The 20,411-nt window shown below is 39.2% G+C and overlaps 2 protein-coding genes across 2 annotated transcripts; one reads left to right on the forward strand and one right to left on the reverse strand.

Moving 5' to 3' along the window:
• Positions 1-219: 219 nt before the first annotated feature.
• ubl4a (ubiquitin like 4A) lies at positions 220-3,785 on the reverse strand. Its single transcript, XM_073466229.1, has 4 exons — positions 3,596-3,785; positions 2,227-2,332; positions 1,891-2,099; positions 220-889 (listed from the first exon to the last, which is right to left on the reverse strand). Exons 1-4 carry the CDS (start codon positions 3,641-3,643, stop codon positions 782-784), a joined length of 471 nt encoding a protein of 156 aa, XP_073322330.1. The 5' UTR covers positions 3,644-3,785; the 3' UTR covers positions 220-781.
• Positions 3,786-6,807: 3,022 nt separating this feature from the next.
• On the forward strand, positions 6,808-19,137 carry prkg1l (protein kinase cGMP-dependent 1, like). Its single transcript, XM_073466757.1, has 20 exons — positions 6,808-6,850; positions 7,049-7,241; positions 7,335-7,458; positions 7,587-7,753; positions 8,338-8,451; positions 12,395-12,500; positions 12,728-12,791; positions 13,099-13,176; positions 13,373-13,467; positions 13,643-13,708; positions 15,132-15,209; positions 15,310-15,406; positions 15,521-15,660; positions 15,766-15,855; positions 16,072-16,213; positions 16,311-16,474; positions 17,508-17,630; positions 17,892-17,954; positions 18,046-18,112; positions 18,973-19,137. Exons 2-20 carry the CDS (start codon positions 7,052-7,054, stop codon positions 19,054-19,056), a joined length of 2,052 nt encoding a protein of 683 aa, XP_073322858.1. The 5' UTR covers positions 6,808-6,850; positions 7,049-7,051; the 3' UTR covers positions 19,057-19,137.
• Positions 19,138-20,411: the final 1,274 nt, after the last annotated feature.

Consider the following 20,411-nt stretch of genomic DNA (forward strand, 5'->3'; position numbering starts at 1 on the left):
TAAAATATGACTCATGCACTGAATCGTCACCTGATTGGTCGACATGTAAAAGAGGTAGCGTTCGGTTCCGCCTTGTGTTGTCTTTGAGGAACTAACATCCCATTTAATTTTCACTTCTACATTTTATGCTAAACATTACCAAGATTCCCAGAAAACCTTAATTCCATTCTTTTATACTTTTTCACTTCACATAAAATATCAGCAGACAACACAACAAGAAACATTAACACTAGTATTTATTACTGTGTTTTAATGTCTGTATATATAAACATGATATTTACAAATCATACAATGAACATCAGTTAGTTATGGAATAAAACATGTTACCTCGCCATGGTTAACAGAAAACACGCAGTCGTCATCCACCACAGACATTACTAAAAAAAAATGCCCTCCAGTAGAGGTTAGTGTCTCCCTGGGAGTTGTACTATAGCAGCCAGAGATCATGCAAAACCAACAGCATCAATGGATTCCTTTGTATTCAAATATTATGTGATCAGGTCTTGTGTCATGACTGCAACATCAATGATGAGAGCAATTCAAAAGTGGCAGAGTTTTCTTATCCAAATCCTTTGGTCATGGATAAGAGAGCCCTATTGCTGCGATAATCAACAGTCTGTGCTATCTGTGTTCACTCAGCCACTGATTAGGCACACAGCTTGGGCCCTTTGCAAGAAAACTGATACTGTATTTTCCATGCCTCACACTTCAAACACTGTATGCACCTCCAAGCGCACCTGTCAAAAGACAATCACAATAAGTAACTTCTAGCTGGGCATTCTTAGTCCATGTATGAGGTGTCCATGCCCTCTCCCTCCGGGTGAAGCAGCCGTCCTGCTAAGCGCTCGATGTCGTCGAGACTAAGTTGTCGAAGTGAACGTTCATAGTCCTTGAAGAAAAACAAAATAAATATTGAGAAACAGCAAGTTAAAAAAATTCTACTGAATTTATTTTAACCATATTATTTTAAGCATGACATGGGAAGTATGACTGTCTTGAATGTCTGAACTTCTTCTTCCTTAGTCTAGAGTAATGCAGACTTCCAGGTAATTTTACCAAGTTGGCAGCTACTAATGGCAACAAAAAAGAAGTATTTCAAGAATATACGGTAACAATCTGCCCACAGCAAAGTCACATAATGTAAATCACAAACCTTCAGAGTCTGTGACAGATTAGTTAAATCCTCCAGCCTACATCTATACCTCCTTCCCAAATGAGTCAGTGCATTAATGGGAGGCTCTAACCAACTCGATAAATCAAAGGAAAATTGGCATGAAAATGACCTAAATTTAAATATTATTATCAATTTTAGTATCAGAGTTAAATTAGGACAAATTTCAAGATAATCGATAATCATACAACTTATGTGACAGGGCCTCTAAATAAACACTGCCTGTGTCTGTAATTAGGTATTTTTGACATTGATAAACAAAACAAAAACTTAATGTGAAAATGTAAACAAATCAATACTATTTGACATACATTTTTTTTAAACAACTGGCCACTTTACCATGGATTATGGGATACAGAGGGCTTCAGAGATGAGACTGATTGTTTCTTCCATATTTGGACAAAAGAAAGCTGCATTTCTTTGCCGAATTTGGGGAAGACTTGACCTTTTCAGATGTAGTCAGACTTTACAGAATCAATTCCTTAAATTTCATTTTGACTAACCAAACAAAGAAAAAGATCAGATGTCTGTGGAACAATATGATCAAATATTGATAATGTCAACATGCAAGAGAACATCACACCATTCTCCTTTACCCTTATCCCTCACATGCTCATTAATTGGTAGCAAAACATCAAAACATTTGATTTAACAATGCTGAAACTGTAAATATCCACACTTAAACATGGATTCACAAAAAGTATCCTGCATTTAAATACCTTGATAAGTTGTTCGTGGACTTTTGCTGCATCTGCTGGACTAAAATGTCGAGCGAGTATAGTGGACACCGTCTGCCACACTCTTCCCTGTGCACTGCTGCTGCTGCTGGCAACCATCCCGGACGCTCCAGTCCTCTCCCCCACTGGACGGATTACCAGATTCAATTTAGCCTCTGGTCCGATGGAGTAATCACTCAGTCTGTGCTCATCTGAGGAAAGTAATATAGTGTGCAATCGTGAAAAAATGTAAATGTTTGATTCATGAGCTGAAGAGATTGGTGGATCAAGCAATTACAGTTCTGCACAAAGGTTATGAAACACTTGACTGCTGGCTACCTGCAAGCGCTTTCCCTTTATAGAGCAACCGCTGCTGGTTTGCTGGTATGTTGAGACGTTCAGACACAAGTTCCTTCACTGTGGAGACCTTTTCATCTTCAGTCACCTGGAAGATCAACAATATGATGATGTAGTCACACGACTTGGTCAAATTACATTTGGCAAGGATTCTCCTTTTCTTGAAAAGCTGAAAAGTATTCAAAATGCTGAAGAGTGTAACCAATCTGAAATTCTCACTTTGCATCAAATTTACATAAAACCAACGGTCAAATGGGATTCACAGCCACAAGAGACAAATGCACCATTACCTTGTAAATGGCCTTTTTGGTGTATTGTTTCTATAGAAAATAAAGCGCTACAGGCCTCCAGTGGTTGTATTTATACCATAAACACTGCAGGTATAGCTGATAATGTGACAGTGTGGGCAGGTACGTTTTTACTTTCAAAACCGAGTTAGGAGCTAGGTCTTGATCACTGATGCAGTTTACAAGGATAGGATTTACTGTCACCTCTCTTCTGGTGAATACAAAATGTAGTCCAGTTTGTGAGATGCTTCCCAATGTGTTGCACAAATCATAACATGCTTTGAATTAGCATCAATGTTTAAAACTATATTAGTTCCTGCACTGACAAACAATGTTGATACAGCTCATGTGCTCCTTTTGTTCAGCTGGTTGTGGGTGTTTTCAGAACATATGTGGCCTCATATGGCCCCCATGTGTGCCTCATACTGTAACGTTATCACTCTCAAACATGACACGTACAAACTTGGGCCAGTGAGCAAATAACGTCACGGTCTTGTGAGTAAGACTTGTGAGTTAGTATTGTGATGGCCTAACACAACCTCTTTTCATACGACACTTTCTTGAGGTATTTTCCTTACCACTCCCCGCTTTCCTACAAGAGGCACCAAATAAGGACGTATAGAGCTCCCAGTCCCTGTTTGAAGGTGGTGAGAGAAGTATTAGGAGTCAAGTCTAATAACGTCACAGTTACCGTAACTATGACTTTTTAAGGATGTGGTTGACAAGCTAGCTAGAGTAACGTACTGGTCATACACTGTACATAAAGATTATTCTATTAGACTTATTAAGACCATCTCATACAGTCTATCTGAACGATATGTGACTGTGCGATAGCGCCGTTTAAGCTACACTGTGTGGAGTTTCACAGCCTGACCAACACACCCTCTTTAGATCCAAGCTTTGTATGTGGTTGCCTCACTCACAGGTAGCTCAGCATGTCACAGGACTACCCAAGCTAGCTAAGTTAGCTAGCTTGCCGACAAAGGCTACCTAATGTTGCGAAATAAGCTAGCGAAGGGGAGGTAGCAATTAGCATCCAGTTAGCCCGGCGGTGCTTATCTTACCTGTACACTGCATTCTTTTCCTTGAAGCGGCTTCACAGTAAGGATCATTTTCAATAATAGTCTGAACAAAAACACAACCACACAACAATGACTTCAAATGATAAGCTACAAAATATACGCAGGTAACGTTTCTTTGCTAGCCCAAGATAGCTTCAGGACTTCTTCGCTTGTCAAAGGCCCATCTTCTTCTGCAGCAGAGGCAGAGCGCTGCTGCTGCGCTCAGGTGACACTACTGCCACTCACTGGCTGGAGGGTGACATGGCTGCTGATGGACGCTCTGAGGGGAGGATGATTCATTAAAAAAAAAAGAATAGATAATTAGATCATAATCAAATATTCAAAGGAAAGCGGAAGGTGGAGGATAATGAAGTGCCTTGCAGGAGTTTTGGATTGAAAGAGCAAACCTTAAAGAGCATCTCCTAATTAGGCTATTATCTAGTTAGTAGGCTACTAATTATTTATATTGCTAATCCTACGTTTTTCTTTGTGAAGCACTAAGTGACATATGTGCTATGCAGCATATAAAGGCTTCAAAAGAATCTCTGTCTATATCTTTGCTTTGGTCCTGTTGAACAAATCTATCGGACTTTGTCTCTCACTTTAAATTATTTACAACTATTTACATTAACATTAACCATTAAAGGAGAAGTTCACCTGAAAATGAAAAGATAGGTGAAGTTTTGTAGTCCACAAAACATTTCTGATAGTGTTGCAGCATTCTCCTAAACAACTGAAGCAGATGGAGACTTGTTTTAAAACCAAAAAAAAAATCTGAAAAAAAGACATAAAAAGGCTCCATACAGCATGTTCAGCGTAATTAGAGTCTCCAGAAGCCCCAAGATGCCAAAAAGATTTGAATAGACACCATTCAAGCTTGTGCACCCACTTCTTACAGGATGCGGGCTAACGCTTTTAGCTTAGCATCTACGGTCAAGATTTTGGCCTACAAAGGGTGTAGATGACGTCTTCTCAAATTAATTTGAGATCTCTAATTTGCGGAGACTTGAATGACACACTTGGAGACCTGTATGGAGCCATTTTATGTTTTCTTTCAGTTGTTTTTTTTACATTTTTATTTTTTTATTTTTTCCAAGTTTAAAAACAAGTTCCCTGCTCCTTCAGTTGTTTAGAATAATGCTGCAATGCTGAAGCTCTATAAATGTTTTGTGGACTACAAAATTTCCCCCACCTTTCCACTGGCATGGGGGTGAGAAGATAACTTAATTTTCATTTTTGGGTGAACTTATCCTTTAATTTGCCATAACTTGTTTCAAAATTGAAAGATTATGTTAAATTAAACTTTACTCACAATTTAAGGTATAATAATAGCCTACTTTGCTGCATGTACAGGAACAAAACCTGTGATCAGTGCTCACAGCCAGCCTTTAGTCTCTTCCACATGTGCCAAACATCAGGGGAATAAAATGATTGATGTTCACAGCTCAGTGTGCCGGAGACCCACCTGTCCCCTGGGCTCAGGAATACCACAGAGACCACCTGACCCAATTGGGATCCAGTCCGCGCATTTCTCATTACGGTCTCTCTCTGCTTGGTCATGTGATTGCCTGATGTCTGTGCCCAGCCCTGGCCAGCCCCGAGCAAGACAGGAGCATCTTTCACTCGGGCGGGCACAGAGGAGATCTGCACCTGTCGGATGGAGCGTCTGCTGCCGCTGCTGCTGCTGCTGCTGCCAGACGCGGACAAACCTAATCAGGACAAGTGAGGACGACTTCCACAGCGTCAGACAGGCAAGTGATCCCTGTGTGTGTATGCGTGCGTGCGTGTGTGTGTGAGGGTAAAATATTTAACACAGAGCGTGCATCTGTGTTTACAAAAAGTCTATTAGCAGCGTGAACCGCTGCTGTCACATTGTACCAACTCATTCATTTATTACAGAGGCTATTATCGGTGCGTATATGGCTCCGCGCGCGCTCGCGACCCGAAATGAAAACATCTATATTTTATTCCTGCAGGGACACAAAGTGTGTGCGACTTAATAAAGAGTCTATAATGAGTCAATCTTAATCTGAGCTGTTTTATCTTGTTGACATCACTACTTTCTCGTTCTTGTTTATCTCAATTTTCTCCAATTTATCCATTTTTAATCATTTTTTTCCATTAGGGTGAAGGAGAAAACAGACAAATACAAGGTCTGCTTGAGCATACGTTATCTATAATGCATTTGCAGCCTACATGTATGCTGCCCCTGGAAACCAATTACTGCAAGAAGGACTGAGCGCTCTTAGAAAAACACAGAAAGATTAATGGTCTTTATTGCATGGAAACTGTGTCATTGAATCGTACTTGACCATGTTTTTATCTATCTATCTATCTATCTATCTATCTATCTATCTATCTATCTATCTATCTATCTATCTATCTATCTATCAGCAATCATAAGGATACAGTGTGTGTAAGATGCACACAGCAAGCTCTCTTGTGTGTTCTAGTCTGACTAGAAGCCATTATACTTTATTGATTCCCCATTTAAATGATTGATATTAGTAATATTAATTTATGTAATCAGGGGAGGAGATGCAGTCGATTGAGAGAAGGGTTGCCGAGCTTTGAGTTAAATAAGATTGCAGCCACAAAAGTAGACAAAGTCCAATTCAAAATCAGACAGAAATCATACATTTAGTCCAGCTGGACCGACTCTATGTTCTGCTGTGTTTTTATGTCTGATGCTTGCAGGCAGAGGTGGCAGAAGTGCTTGCTTTCTTTACTCGAGTAGAAGTTCAGATATTCTTTTGTAAAAAATACTCTACTCTCAACGTATTCACTCATGTAAAAGTAATAAAGTACAGGCTCTGAAATGTACTCAAAGTATAAAAGTAAAAAGTATCCCTCTGAAGGACATTTCTACCAACCATTTCTGTGCAAAGCTAACTGACCGACACGCTATATTAATATAATTCAAAGACCATTAAAACTAAAGGTAGGATCAGGGAGATTTGTCTGAGCTGCCAGAAAGATAGCTAATTGTTGAGTGAGCACATCAACAAACTGAGAAAATAATAAAGTCCAGGCAGATGGCTGCAGGATCTAAATACGAGACACTAACATGCCTTTTCTCCCTATTCCAGTCTCCCTCCCTGTCTGTTTCCCTCTGGTTTCGTCTTGCTGCATCTGCCACGCGTGATTTGCACTGTGTCTTGTGATGTTGGGAAGGCGGTGTGCAATGACGTAAACTAAAATAATCGATGATTCCCCTCAAATGCATTCAAACTAAAGTAACGAGCCTGTTTTGAAAGTGTAAGTAGAAATTACAGATATTTGTGTTCAAATGAAGTAAACTAATCTACTTAAGTACAGTAATGAAGTATTTGTACTTTGTTACTTCCATCTTCTGTTCAAAATCACACAGAAATCATACATGTTGTATATTTGGACCGGTTCTACATGTACACTGAGAGAGAGATCTTTCTGTGTTTGGTCACCTGATGTTCGCAGGTAATGGGGACACTTCGGGACCTCCAATTTGCCCTGCAACTTAAGATTGAGGAGCTCCGCCAGAGGGACACACTAATCGATGAGTTGGAACTGGAGCTGGACACGAAGGATGAACTCATCCGGAGGCTGCAGGAAGAACTGGATCGCTACAGAGCCACCGTCTCCCTCCCAGGAACCTCTGCAGCCAGCGCAGGTACAGAATATAGTGCTTTTATATGTCGTTATTTGAAAGCAGCCCCATGTAGTGCCAGAGATAAACCTGCCCTTTTGTGTGCTTTTCCTGCAGTTTGCTCTGCTCAGATTGAGGACAAGCAGAAAGCAAAGAGGAAAACAGTCATTTCTGAGCCCGTCACTCTGGACCCGGTGACCCTGGCCATGGTTTCACACAGGAGCTGTGACAAAAGCCTGGAGTAAGATCACACAATGTTCCCACCTGCTGCATTAAAAAAAAGAGAACAGCCCTCAAATGTTCAAGGCTTTCTACATGATTCAAAATCGATAAAAAATTAAATGTCGCATCCTGCCTTCATGCCCTCAGGTCTCAGAGGCTGATTCAAGCAGCGTTCTTGAAAAATTACCTGTTGAAGAACCTTGACGAAGGAGAAATCAGAGCCATCACAGCCTGTATGTACCCAACCCCCATCAATCAAGGCTGCTATGTCATTCAGGAGGGGACCAACGGGGCTCAGGCTTATGTTTTAGAAGGTAAATCACTTTCCTCTTACAATTGCTCACATTAATCACGCTCGAGGATACATATTAACTTTTCCTTGAGATGACAGCCCGATGAAATGATTAGGGTTATCTTATCTTTGTTTATCACTCTTCTCAGTGCTGGCTCACAGTTCGATTAGACAGTAATTTGACACTGCTCTCAAACCCAGTGATGTGAGAACCACATGTCTGAGCAAGAAAAGAGGAGGCACTTTGGGGAATAACCAGTGACCCACATTGATGTTTTGTTTTGTAATGTCAGCCTGATATAAAAGACAGGAGAAAAGAGGGTCTTCTCCGCCCCGATTGCGAGTTCATCAGTGCTTGATTGTCCTCCGGAATCTTGGATGTATTTGTAATGTCACAGCTAACGCAGAGCGACAGTTCCCTATTTTTCTTGTCACCCTACCCAGCGAGAGGTTCGGCACAGGGATGATTACGTATCTGTTGTTTGTACAGTATGACAGCTGAAGGTCTTTGACAGAGTCCTTCACAGGAAAACACACAATGTGACAGCTTTATGTATTATTTATGTACGTGCAATGTTTCTTCACTGGCTGTGTGTTTATTAACAGAAGGGAGGCTGGATGTGACGAAAGATGGAGTGCAGCTTCTCACAATGGAGCCAGAAGACGTGTTTGGGGAGCTGGCTCTCCTCTACAACTGCACCCACACCTTCTCAGTGTCAGGTATCACAGCATTGTGTTGGCGTCTTGGTTTTAGACTTGCATGCAGATAAGAACAAGGATAATAAAAATATATGTGCTCTTTAGTATAGCCAGCTTAGTCACCAGAATAAAATGTTGGGGGTTAACATTTCTGCAAACCACAGATATGTTCACATTTGGTTGGTCATAGCCCACGTACCATGTTGACATTCCTACAAAATGTGTCACATCAGTTTCACATTACATATTTATGACCGGACTGTCGTATCAGGAGGGGGAGGGGATGGTGGTGGAGGTACAGCCGAGAAGCTGGCAAGCCAGTGACCGCAGTTCAAGACTGTGTTCAACATTTGTGCGTGAAAGTGTGAAACCACAGGATATTTTTATGGTGCCGTGTGTTTTTACCGGCTGTTTTTAATAAGACCTCGTGACATCTCTAGCCGTTGTGATGACCAAAGCTTGTATTTTAAGGCAATATTTGATCTTTTCCTAACCTTAAAGTGTTTTTTGTGCCTCAATCTAACCAGATCATGAGCACAGCGTTGTCACAACACAAGATTGTGACCTTAACCTAAAGAAATGTAAAGTTTTGATCATATCTGTGGTTATGTACAATGCCAACATTTTTTCTGGCAGTTGTGTTGGTATAGTGCCTTTCATGCTGCCCAAAGTGCTTCAGCTGGCAATCAACACGTTTTCTTCTTCACTGATCATTATGAAGTAAATGCTGACAGCACAATATGATGGATATAGAATAATGAAACCATTTGCCTTTACATTGGTTCCCTGTAAACATGCGGCCACCCGGGAAAAGGAAGGTTAACTGGCGATCCATTTCTATTACCGACTAAATGATTAAATAAACTCACGTCTTGTCCTGTCTTGTTGTTATTTGCGTCTCTGGGGAAAACGGAAACAATCCAGTTGTCTTTGCAACAGCGACGCCAAGAATAATACCACTTAGAAAAGCTCTGGGGGAAAGTTGTCGATTTCCACTTTAGCAAAACAGGTTTAGATGAAAAAAACAGACAAACAAAACAGTTTTAAATTCAAAGAGGATCCAAGGGGAGGGCGTTCCACAGTTTAGGGCCATGAAGACTGACAGCAGCCTCCCCAGATATCTTGTGGGACACTTCTTAAGGTGGTGGATGATCTGAGAGTTCCTGTTGGGACATTAAATGAGATTCAGTGGCTCATATTTCCAGTCAAGTCAAAGCGTTTGATGTCATAGTTTCCCCGTACAATGAAATCCATCCTTTGCCTTCCACTTTCAAAATCCTGGCTGCACCATCCTGAGTTATCTATAATTTTCTTAAAGCATTTGTGTGAAGACGAGTAGAAAGAGAGTTGCAATAATCTCAGCGGCTCGTGATGAAAGCGTGTGTCCGTCAAGTTAAAAATTGTCTAATTTTGGCAAATCACTGGAGATCTATCTCACCAAAACAGTGGTGGAATTTCAGCGTAATTAAATCTGATTACGTGGGATAATAAATAATTCTTGTTTAAGAAAATATCACAAGCAGGCGGATTCCTGGCAGTGGTCTTAGACAGAAGATGTCTGTTGAATTTAAAATCAAAGAGCTTTTGAGATCTTAGACAACACTGCAACTTCAAACAGCTTTCTCAGAGATGTGGGGAATTTAAAACATTTTCTGCTTTACTGGATAACTCAACTGTCTGACTGCCACTTCTCTTCACAAAGAATTTTTTTTTTGTATTCGATTCACTTCCTCTCATGGTTGGATCATAACCCATCATATATACATTTCTTGTGTGAAGAATTTGTGATATTCTTGTGCTGTCATTTCCGTCCAGCCTCTGAGCCCTGTGGGAAAACTTTCTCAGCCGTCGCCCCGTGCATCTGACCTGGTTTCACAAATAAATAGGCTGTGGAAACAACCAGGATCAGTTTAAATTGAAGAAATCCTTTTTATTTGCCTCTAATCATTTCATCCCTCCCTCTTTTTTTTACCGCTTTCTTTATCTTGCATCCAGTCAGCCTTTCCAATTTAGTATATGTGTGGTCTCCGGTAACAATGCTCAGCCCATGTTGGCAGTCTGTTGTCCTTTGTTCTGTGTCCATTTCTGTCAACCCTTCGCTTGGATCTGTCCAGGGCCTGCTGTATTTATCTCCTGCCTGACCTGAAATTACTTTTTTTCCTCATTGTTGCCATCTGAGACCATCAATAAGGCTTGTGCTCTCTTCTATTGTGACAGTGATAAAGGTGCAGGTGGAGATGGGGATTCATCAACAGGTCATGAAAGTCCAGGGTGGCAAAGGATTTATTGCAGAAAATGCCAGAAAATCCTCCGTTGAGAGCAGTGTCTTAATTAATTTTAACTAATTAAAAATATCCTGCACGACGTTCGGATCCAAATGAAGCTCGGTTTGGATATCATGAGGTGCTGAAGTGAAAACCTATGTGGTTTATCCAAATTGCCCATTTGGATAAACCACAATTGAGACATCAGTGCTGCTCCAAATTATCCAATGGTGGATCTAATTAGACTGTCCACTTCCATTTGCAGGAAGCTTCAGCGAACGAATCAATATGGGTCATTATTAATTTACAACAGCCTCTTTCAAGCTCTATTATAGAGAAAGAGGGAAATAATAGTTAAGGAAATGCGATTAGATCTATATTAAAAGTCCCTCTCTGTAAGGAAAATAAGCACATTTCCTTTTATTCTACATTATCTTCATTTCTAATAGACTGCTAACTGTCTGCTCTGCAGGCTGTAAACTGATCCTGCAGTGCACATCCACATCCGCCACAAAGAACATGTCTTTGAGAGCTGCTTCAATACTCAGTGATCAGTTTTTTCCATAATGAATGCAACAAGTACACTTATAAAGCTCACACACACACACACACACACACAAAAAGGAATGGAAATACATATGTGTATATATATATATGTGTGTGTGTGTGTGTGTGTGTGTGTATGTATGTATGTATATATAATGTAAATAAAATGACCAAAGATTTTAAACTTATTGTAGATTACTTACCACTTACATATAGCCTAAAATAACACAAAGTTTTTGTGATCAGCAGTGTACAAAAACTAATCAAAGGTCATAATTGAGTAAAACTGAAAGCTATCATGTGAAATATTACTTTGGTAAGAGTGAACTTTGGTGATGCAACATACAATCTACAAAGAAACTAGTAACTAAAGTCATCTAATAAATGTAGTGATGTAAAAAGTACAATAGTTGCCTCCAAAATGTAGTGAGGGCTCGAGCTTCACTATGTGGAGAAAAATTGACATTGCAATATTTTGTTTTCTGCTAAACATATTGTGGACCACTGGATGACTTCAAAAGCTCTATCTGAAAATAATGAATCACACTGGAAAGATTGGGGTGATTTTGTAGGGGGGTGCATCTTATCAAAACAACCAAAGTACACCCTGCTCTGGTTGATTAATTGATCAAGAATGATCAGAGAATGTTTGCTGTGCATGCTGAGCCTGCACGTCACTCACAAGCAAAACTCTGATGCATTCAAGAACCCACTCAGGCTAAATTATGTAAGATTAGAAGACTTCTCTCATCGATTAGTCATGGAAAATGAAAACCTTGCAAGTTTTCCTTTTATATCAAGCATTTAGGAGTAGCAGCAGGACATGTTGGAGGTAATTTGCCTTACTTGACATTGTACATGCACACATTGTGATGTCGATGCTGCAGCTCTATTTGCAACACGGTTGTTTAGCCCGAAGTGACCAGATCTTTAATTTGCACCTGTCAGTTTTAACTCAGGTGGAAGTAAACCAATACCTGAGGGCATACAGGCAACTCAGTAGAGATAATATCAGATATAGTCTGCATGACCTTTTCCCTTTTTCTTTTTGAATAACGTGTCAATACTTCCTTTATGATTGTGTTTGCACCTGAGAACCAGTGTCACTGACGCAACCTTTTTCACTTCCTCTGCCTCTGTCTTTTGATCTGTAGCGCAAACGGACTGCAAGCTGTGGGTTATTGACCGCAAGAGCTACCAGACCATACTTATGCAGAGTGGTCTCAACAGCCTTTCACATTCAATGGAGCTGCTTAGCAGGTGAACATCAGGCCAATGCACTTGATTTGACACAGAAAGCTGCTTTGTATTCTCGTGGCTTCAACACAATATCACCAGGGTCATGTTGTTTCACTGCTGCTTTTAGGCCTTTAACACTGCCCAGTATGCTTCTGAATGTGCTCTGACAGCCAGAAACATCAAATCCAACCCTTTTTAAACAGTGAATGAGATCTGAGCATGCCTTCTTTGTACCTGTGTGTCTGCAGCGTTCCCTTCCTGCAGTCATTGCCAGAGGATGTCATCATGAAAATGTCCGATCTCATGGAGGAGGTACAGATTCAGTGGTCAAGCACAAGATTGTGTACCCATCAAACAGAATCCAGCTCGTAGATTACTTGTGCACACAGACAGAACGCGTGTAAACATGATTATTCTTTTTACAGGCAGTCCCTCTGTATTTTCTATTATGAGCTTTCCTTGTGTTGCATCAGTTAACAGGCAGGTGAATCAGACATAATCCTCCATTGTTACAAACACTCATCTTTGAGAGATGCTTCCTTTTCTTTCTCCCTTTTCATCCTCTCTATAAATTATTTTTCCACTCTGTGCTCTTCTGTCTGTCCTTTATGTTCCATAGACACACTACTCTGAAGGTGACTACATCATTCGACAAGGTGCCACAGGAGACACCTTTTATATCATTAGCAAAGGCCAGGTAAAGTGTTCTGCTCTCTGCCTGCTGCTCAGATGAAATGAGGCTTTCAGAGGAAAAGATTTAGATTGTGGAGGACAAAATGTCAGAGCAGTTTAAGAAATTGCCTTGTGATGGTGATAATTGACTTTGGCGCTTTTCTACATGACTGTCCACCATTACCTCCTTTTCATTTCTTCTCCCCCCTTGGATTCACCAGGTGAAAATGACAGAAAAGAAGCCCGGCCTTGAAGAGCAGATAGTCCTGTCTAAGCTCTCTGAGAGACAGTGGTTTGGAGAAAAGGCTCTGTGGGGGTAAGAAGGAAATCATGCACTTTGAGAGGAAATTATACAGAGGGTACAGGAGCTTTTTTATGAAAACAGCAGTGATGGTAAGAGGTGGCATTTGTGCCAGCATGACATGAATGACTTTTGTCTTTTCACATGGTGTTCTTTGCATTGATAACATTGTGATTTCCTCTGTCTGCAGAGAGGATGTTCGGACTGTGAATGTGATCGCTGCTGGTGAAGTTACATGCTTGGTCATAGACAGAGAGTAAGTGGAGTTTTTTCTGTTAAAATTCACAGCATAGAAAATGTGCTCACCCTTTAATTTAATGTAAATAAACTTGCTGAGAAATAACAGAAGTAAAATCTGTTAAATTAGAAATGACAAATAGTAGAATTACTGGAAGTACTGGGTAATTACTGATGTTTGGTCGCATATTTTAACTGTCGACATGTCAGCATTGTTGCTGCACAAAACAAATGCAGCAGTAAGTTTCCACAACAAAGCAGAGCTCTTTCAGTAAAATAAACTTAATGTATTTGTAATTTCCATAGTCTTACCTTCCTTATTAGAAGACCAAGAAGCCTGGTAGCCACTGCAATAGTTGTGTCCCGAAAGAATGATGTGTAAATGTAACTGTCACTGTAGTTAACCCATTTAGTTTCAGTTTGTGAATGTACAGATGTTTTAATGTAAGCAAGGCAGTCATTAAAATGGTTAAAAACAGATGTTTTTCGTCCCAGGCCTGGGAACATGAATATGAATTATATTTCCATTTAAAGGTCGTAGCAGGCTTAATTAAGGTGAAGTTCCCTGGTGTTTACAAACTCTTCACTGGTTGTGTGGAAAGGGAACAACAGTGACATTTTATGGTACCTGGTCTCCATTTTGTATTTCAATAACATTTACATATTTCATCCAAATGGGTTACCAGGCAGGCTACCCAGGCCGTGGGAAAGCAATTACAGCTAAAGATGTTATTACAATGCTTTTATTTATGTTAAAACTACCCATATGTTTCAGAGAAACAATGCGCACTATACTTTACAGGCAGTGGAAGGGTGATTATGGGTTAACCATGCTGATGTTAAAATTAGAGACCACACAACTTGGTATTACCTGTTAAATACCTGTCTTCACAATGCAATGTCAATGGATACAAATACTTAACAATCAAAATATTGTGTTAGCTTAATTCTCATATAATTACAGACCAAACCTTACCTCCACCAAGGTCATTTCTTCAGCTGTGTCTGTTTGGCTGATTTGTGAGCAGGATTACACAAATAACTACTGAACAGATTTCCACAAAACTTGGATGGAGGATGGGTCTCGGCCCACAATAGTCATGAGACAGGGTGTTTTTCCACTCTTTTTTGTTAATATCTTAGGGAACAATGCATGGATCATGATGAAAAAAAGCAGGGGTATTAAGGTGGCGTGGGTACAAAAGGGGACTGTTGGACCTCGGTCCTACTGATAGCCATCCTAGTTTTACTTTATAATTATCCAGTACTTTACAGTAAATACCGGCAATACTTAGTTGGTTATGTCCTAGCAATTTCTTCACATTACTACAGAATTAACGGCCTGTAAATTAAAGGGTTACCAAAAACATTGCTAAACTAATTCATAAACTGATGTGCTTATCCAAACATTTCCAGGATATTCATGTGCGTCTGTGTTTCAGGACCTTCAAAGAAATCATCGGTGGGTTGGTATTTGACTGCGATCATGAGGTGCAGCAAAGCCACGAATCCAACAGCGAGTGAGGAGCATTACAACAATATTTTCTGCAATAATTACATCTCATTTACATGATTAGAAAATACAAGGTATAAGCTCACCTCTGGTTTGCTTGTGAGCAGGTCTGAGAGGGATCCTGACCTTCTCTCATCTTCCACCTTAAGTGATTTCCAGATTATTTGCACTCTAGCAGTTGGGGAGTTTGGTCACGTAGACCTGGTAAGGATTGATCTTCAAGCAGCTCACACAGAGTGACGCAGATCTTCACATGCTGCTGCCTACTCCAGATTCCATGTTTTTATAATGTAATCTATGGACTTCTGCCTCTGACAGGTGCAATTAAAGAGCAACATGAAGTGTCTTTTTGCCATGAGGGTCCTTAAGAAGAAGCTGATCCTCAACAACAGTCAGAGAGAGCACATCCTGAGAGAACGCCGCATCCTAACAGAGTCTAATTGTCCATTCATAGTCAGGTGTGTGTTCACAAACAGTTGTCTAATTAAGATTGTTTTGATCAGATTATATTTTCACGATTAAAAAAGATCTTTAACATTTTGCTGTATTGTTATTGATCACAGGCTACATAAAGCCTTCAGAGACGCTGACTGCCTGTACATTTTGACAGAAGCTTGTCTCGGTGGGGATCTCTGCAGTCTCCTCAAAGACAAGTAAGTATTTTAGAAATTATATAGTATATTAAAAATTAAGATGCGAGGCCCTTTATGTCATTATACTGATACAATATTTATAGTCCCATCACTTTGTTTTCAGCCAAGCTTTCATCACACTGCAATTTCTCAGACTGACCAGGGTTTGATGTCTTACATCTGTCTACATCACACATACAGTGTGTTTTGTTCAAACACTCCTACATACTGTTTCAGAGGGTATTTGGACGAATGCAGCACCAGGTTCTACACAGCTTGTGTTGTCGAGGCCTTGACCTTTCTTCACCATCAAGGCGTTCTCTACAGAGACATCAAGCCTGAGAATGTGGTTCTGGATGAACGTGGTTATGCTAAACTGGTACTACAATTGGTTACAATCTTGAGTCCACATTTTGAGCAGTGTGTTGATTTTTTTTACCAAATGTAAATGTAAATGTGATTTCTGCCTTTTGTAGATTGGCTCCAGATGTTTAAAGAGGGTTGAAGTTGGTAAGAAAACCTGGACATTCTGCGGCACACCGGGCTACATGGCACCTGAAATCATCTTAAACAAAGGCCACAGTGTATCTGCGGACTTCTGGTCACTGGGTGTTTTTGTATTTGAACTTCTGAGCGACAGGTATGTTTTATATTTTTATTTTTTCTCATTTTTAAGCTTATTTCTACAGTTATAGATTGTAATGATGGTGATAGCCTCACGTTTTTCCTGTAACACATAAAAAAAGGTACATTAAAGCAACACAATGTAACTTACTGGAGACAGATGGTTTATTGTTGAGTCTCATCACCAGGTCATCAAATACTGACGCTTTGGTTTGGTGTCTGGCTCGAGCAGCCAACACAAAGCGCCATAAGAATCCTAAGGGTAAGAGGGAACACATATCAGCTGGGAAACAGACTTTGACACAACACTGGAGCGCTCTCCATCGAGTGAATGCCCATCCGTTCACTCTTGTTTTACCTCAGTTTCTATCTCTCCGTTTTCACCTTCTCTGCCTCCTCCATCAGCAGGGGTTTTTTTCTTCGGTTGTTTTTCTTGCAGTATAGAGTTTTCAAAGTTATTCCAGTTTTTCCACCGTTACCTGAGGATAGTAATGCCTCTTCCTGTTCTTGGAATATGCACTTCCTTTGTGCCGTAATTCAGCCTTTGTTTTTTGGGAAAATTCCAGACTGAATGGTATTGTTAAAGTGAGGTTTATAAGGAATCCAATCTAGATGCGGATGATGTCATTCTTTCACAGCCATAACACTGTGCAATCAGTAATAACTTCTTTTTTATTAGTATTAGTATTTATAAGTTAAAGCAAAAAGTTGACTTTTGCCAGTTTAATAACTGTTAGCAAATATGTGTCTGTGACCGGTGAACACACTTTAATGTGTAGAAATGAGTTATCCTTTAACCTGAAACCTTTTTATTATTCATGTTTTACTTTATAAACATTACATAACTGTAATTGGTCATTAATGAATGCTCTTTATGACCCTTATTGTAAAGTTGAAAACATGTAGCCCTTAAGTAACACTTTATAAATACAACAATGCTTTTTAAATGTTAATTAATACCTTAGTTAAGCTGTCACTTAATTTTACTGCATTAACTGATGTTGTTTATTGTACCTCTATTGTAAGGTGTTACCTGTTTTCCTCTCCAGGCTCCCATTCAGCGGCTCTGACCTGAATAAGATTCTCACTGCAACCGTTCGTGGCATTGATCATATCGACTTCCCAAAAACTCTCAGCAAAAGTGCCTCCAGTCTCATAAAGAAACTGTGCAGGTGCTTGTAAATATCACCCACTAGACACCATGAATTATAATGTGAACACTAACACGCTTTTCTAGCTCTTTCAAAATGCTTTTTCAGACATTAAAACATCCTCCATCCACCCACCACTGCGCACACAAACAAATGGAAGCAAATTAACAAATGCTGCACGTGTGTTGGACACTGGCTGTTACACCACCTCCTGAATGACAATCTGATTATTAATTCATAGATTATTTGTTTGTGTATTCTTCCTTGCTTTCCATCACCAAGGAGCAATCCCTCGGAGAGGCTGGGCAGTCAGAGAAATGGGGCCAAGGACATTCAGAAGCACAAGTAAGACGACAGATTTATTACACCGGAGGAAAACACTCAGGCCTGTGCTTGGAAACATGTTTTATAGGTTGTGATGCTGTTTTTTCTTCAGATGGTTTGAAGGTTTCAACTGGGATGGGCTTTGTAAAGGCACATTAAACCCTCCAATTATTCCCAAAGTAAGACATGTTCATTTTGGTTAATTGTTTTTTGTTTTGTGATGTATGGAGGCCCTGAGGGGCAAGTGAAGACATTTTATTTCCTGGTGATCCATTTTCTAAGTCTGATCTAAATTGTTTCTCTCTTGTGTTTATGAACTGAGAGCTGGTGGAAGAAAGGATAATCTTTGTACGTTCCTTCATTTTTTTTTTCCGTCTGTGAAAATGTGAAAAAAAAAAAGAAAAATCTGGAGAGAAGTTTTTGTTTTTGTGTGAAACTGAGTTAGAAAGAAAACATTTCCCAGAGATTTTTTATTTATTTTTTGCTGATAATTCACAATGTTCCACCTGTGACACTGACTGCATATTCGTGCCAATTACAACATATTCCTCGCCTAAAGAAAAACATGGCAGTAATGTTACATAAACAGCTAAAACACAATAGATGTATCTTGTGTTTAGTGTGCACAGAGAAACTGAAACTCCCCTGGAAGAAAACGTGAAAGATTTTAGTCCTATTTAGATCATGAGATACTGGTGCACTTCAGCCTCTTGTGGTCAAAATAACAAAAACATACAAAATGAGTCTGACAAAAAAAGAGGTTTTGTTTTTCAGTCAGTTTCCAAGATGAAAAAGAAAAGAAATGTTCCTCTCAAAAAAAAGATTCACATTTTCACAGATGAAAAAAAATGAGCGAACTTGCAAAGATTATCCTGGCAAAACTTTCTTCTTACCACCAGTTCTCAAGTCATAAACACAGGAGAGAACACAATTTAGATCAGACTTAGAAAATGCATCAACAGAAAAAAACAAACATTTTTTCCTTAGCAATGAGTAGATCTACTGTTATTTATTTATTTATTTATTTATTTTCTGTCAGGTGAAGCCTCCTTTGGACAGCAGCACATGTGACCATTACACTGAGGCCTCAGTGGAGCTGTGCACAGACTGGGATGATTTCTGATGGATCAGCTGTGAAATAAAATAAATTAACCTGTCAGACAATACTTCATCACTTTCAGGTTTAATCCTCATAATTAATTCACTGCCCTCAGTCTTACTGCCATCGGGAATTAATTATATTTTCCGAAAAATCAGCACCTGCAGATATTGTTTGATAAATCAACCATGCTGCCTACTGTGTTGAGCTCAGACTGTTTTTGATGTAAAATCTCTATAGATTTATAAACATGAGTTTAGTGATGTCTCTGAATGTCTCTGTTGAATGTAACTCAATAAACAAATCGGCTGCATCTCACTGTCTTTTCTTTCCTCTGAAATCTGCAAACTGAAAGTTCAACTTTTTTGGGACTGCATACTTTGGTCATTAATTGATCTCTCCTCAAAATGCCTGAGTATGATTAAGACATGACGTCAGAGCAGGGCCATTCTTGCAGAAAAGCGTCAAGCTAAAAAGAAGAAGGCAGAGGGATAAATACAGGAAGTTGTGTGATTTAAACTTTAAAGCTCCCTCCAGACAGGATGTACAAAACACATTCCACTTAAAATGATATCATTTTTGCAAAAGTCTATTTTGTTTGAATCTTTAAAATCATCTACTCATTTTTCCTCATTTAAAATCCCAGTATCTATAAATATGTAATTATTTCCAGAGTTTAACTGTTGGACACAAGATGTCTCCTTGTCTGTGCTGAATATTGGAGCAGGATTTGCTTCCAAAAGTGTTTGTGATGTCACAAATCATGCTTGTAAGCTAACCCCTTAAATTTTATTTTAAATGAGCAATTAAGCTTAAAAAGTTTAAACATTCAACTGTAGGAACACGAAGAAAAACATGTTTGACTAAAGGAGGATTAAAGTACAACAAATAGGCTGAATGTGTTGTGTGTCACGTATAATTCATTGATTTTACAACTGAAATAAATTCTAATAGTAAGTGACAGATGCAATACAAATGATCAAAATCTACACAGCAGAACCAGAAAATATCAGTTTTTAACCATTCGTCTTACTTTTCAAAATCTGGCACCTACATTACCCACAATGCAACTGCGTCAATTCAATTTTTCAATACAATAGGCTTTATTGGCATTAAATTAATATGTGTTGCCAAAGCACAATTACATTATGAAAGAAAGAAATTAACAACAATGATAAAAGTGTTAATAATAATGTGAGTGAATAGAATAAAATAGATAATATATAAAACATATATCACATTGTATTTCATTACGTATGCATATGTATGTACATACAATAATTATAACGATAAAAGAACAAATAACAAAAGATGGTGGTGGTGGTAAAAGGAAATATGGTACAAGTATTTTAGTGTTTATTTATCTATTTATTTTATTT

The sequence above is a fragment of the Pagrus major genome, chromosome 5, assembly GCF_040436345.1.
Source record: "Pagrus major chromosome 5, Pma_NU_1.0".
NCBI classification, from domain to species: domain Eukaryota; kingdom Metazoa; phylum Chordata; class Actinopteri; order Spariformes; family Sparidae; genus Pagrus; species Pagrus major.

What these genes read in the sequence shown, in the direction of transcription:
- ubl4a (XM_073466229.1), bottom strand. Translation starts at nt 3,643, where the DNA reads ATGATCCTTACTGTGAAGCCGCTTCAAGGAAAAGAATGCAGTGTACAG. An exon ending in TAAAGGGAAAGCGCTTGCAG is followed by an intron (nt 2,100 to 2,226) that starts GTAGCCAGCAGT and finishes TACTTTCCTCAG; the next exon opens with ATGAGCACAGACTGAGTGAT. An exon ending in TCCACGAACAACTTATCAAG is followed by an intron (nt 890 to 1,890) that starts GTATTTAAATGC and finishes TTTTTCTTCAAG; the next exon opens with GACTATGAACGTTCACTTCG.
- prkg1l (XM_073466757.1), top strand. Translation starts at nt 7,052, where the DNA reads ATGGGGACACTTCGGGACCTCCAATTTGCCCTGCAACTTAAGATTGAG. An exon ending in AATTGTCCATTCATAGTCAG is followed by an intron (nt 15,661 to 15,765) that starts GTGTGTGTTCAC and finishes TATTGATCACAG; the next exon opens with GCTACATAAAGCCTTCAGAG. An exon ending in ACCCTCCAATTATTCCCAAA is followed by an intron (nt 18,113 to 18,972) that starts GTAAGACATGTT and finishes ATTTTCTGTCAG; the next exon opens with GTGAAGCCTCCTTTGGACAG.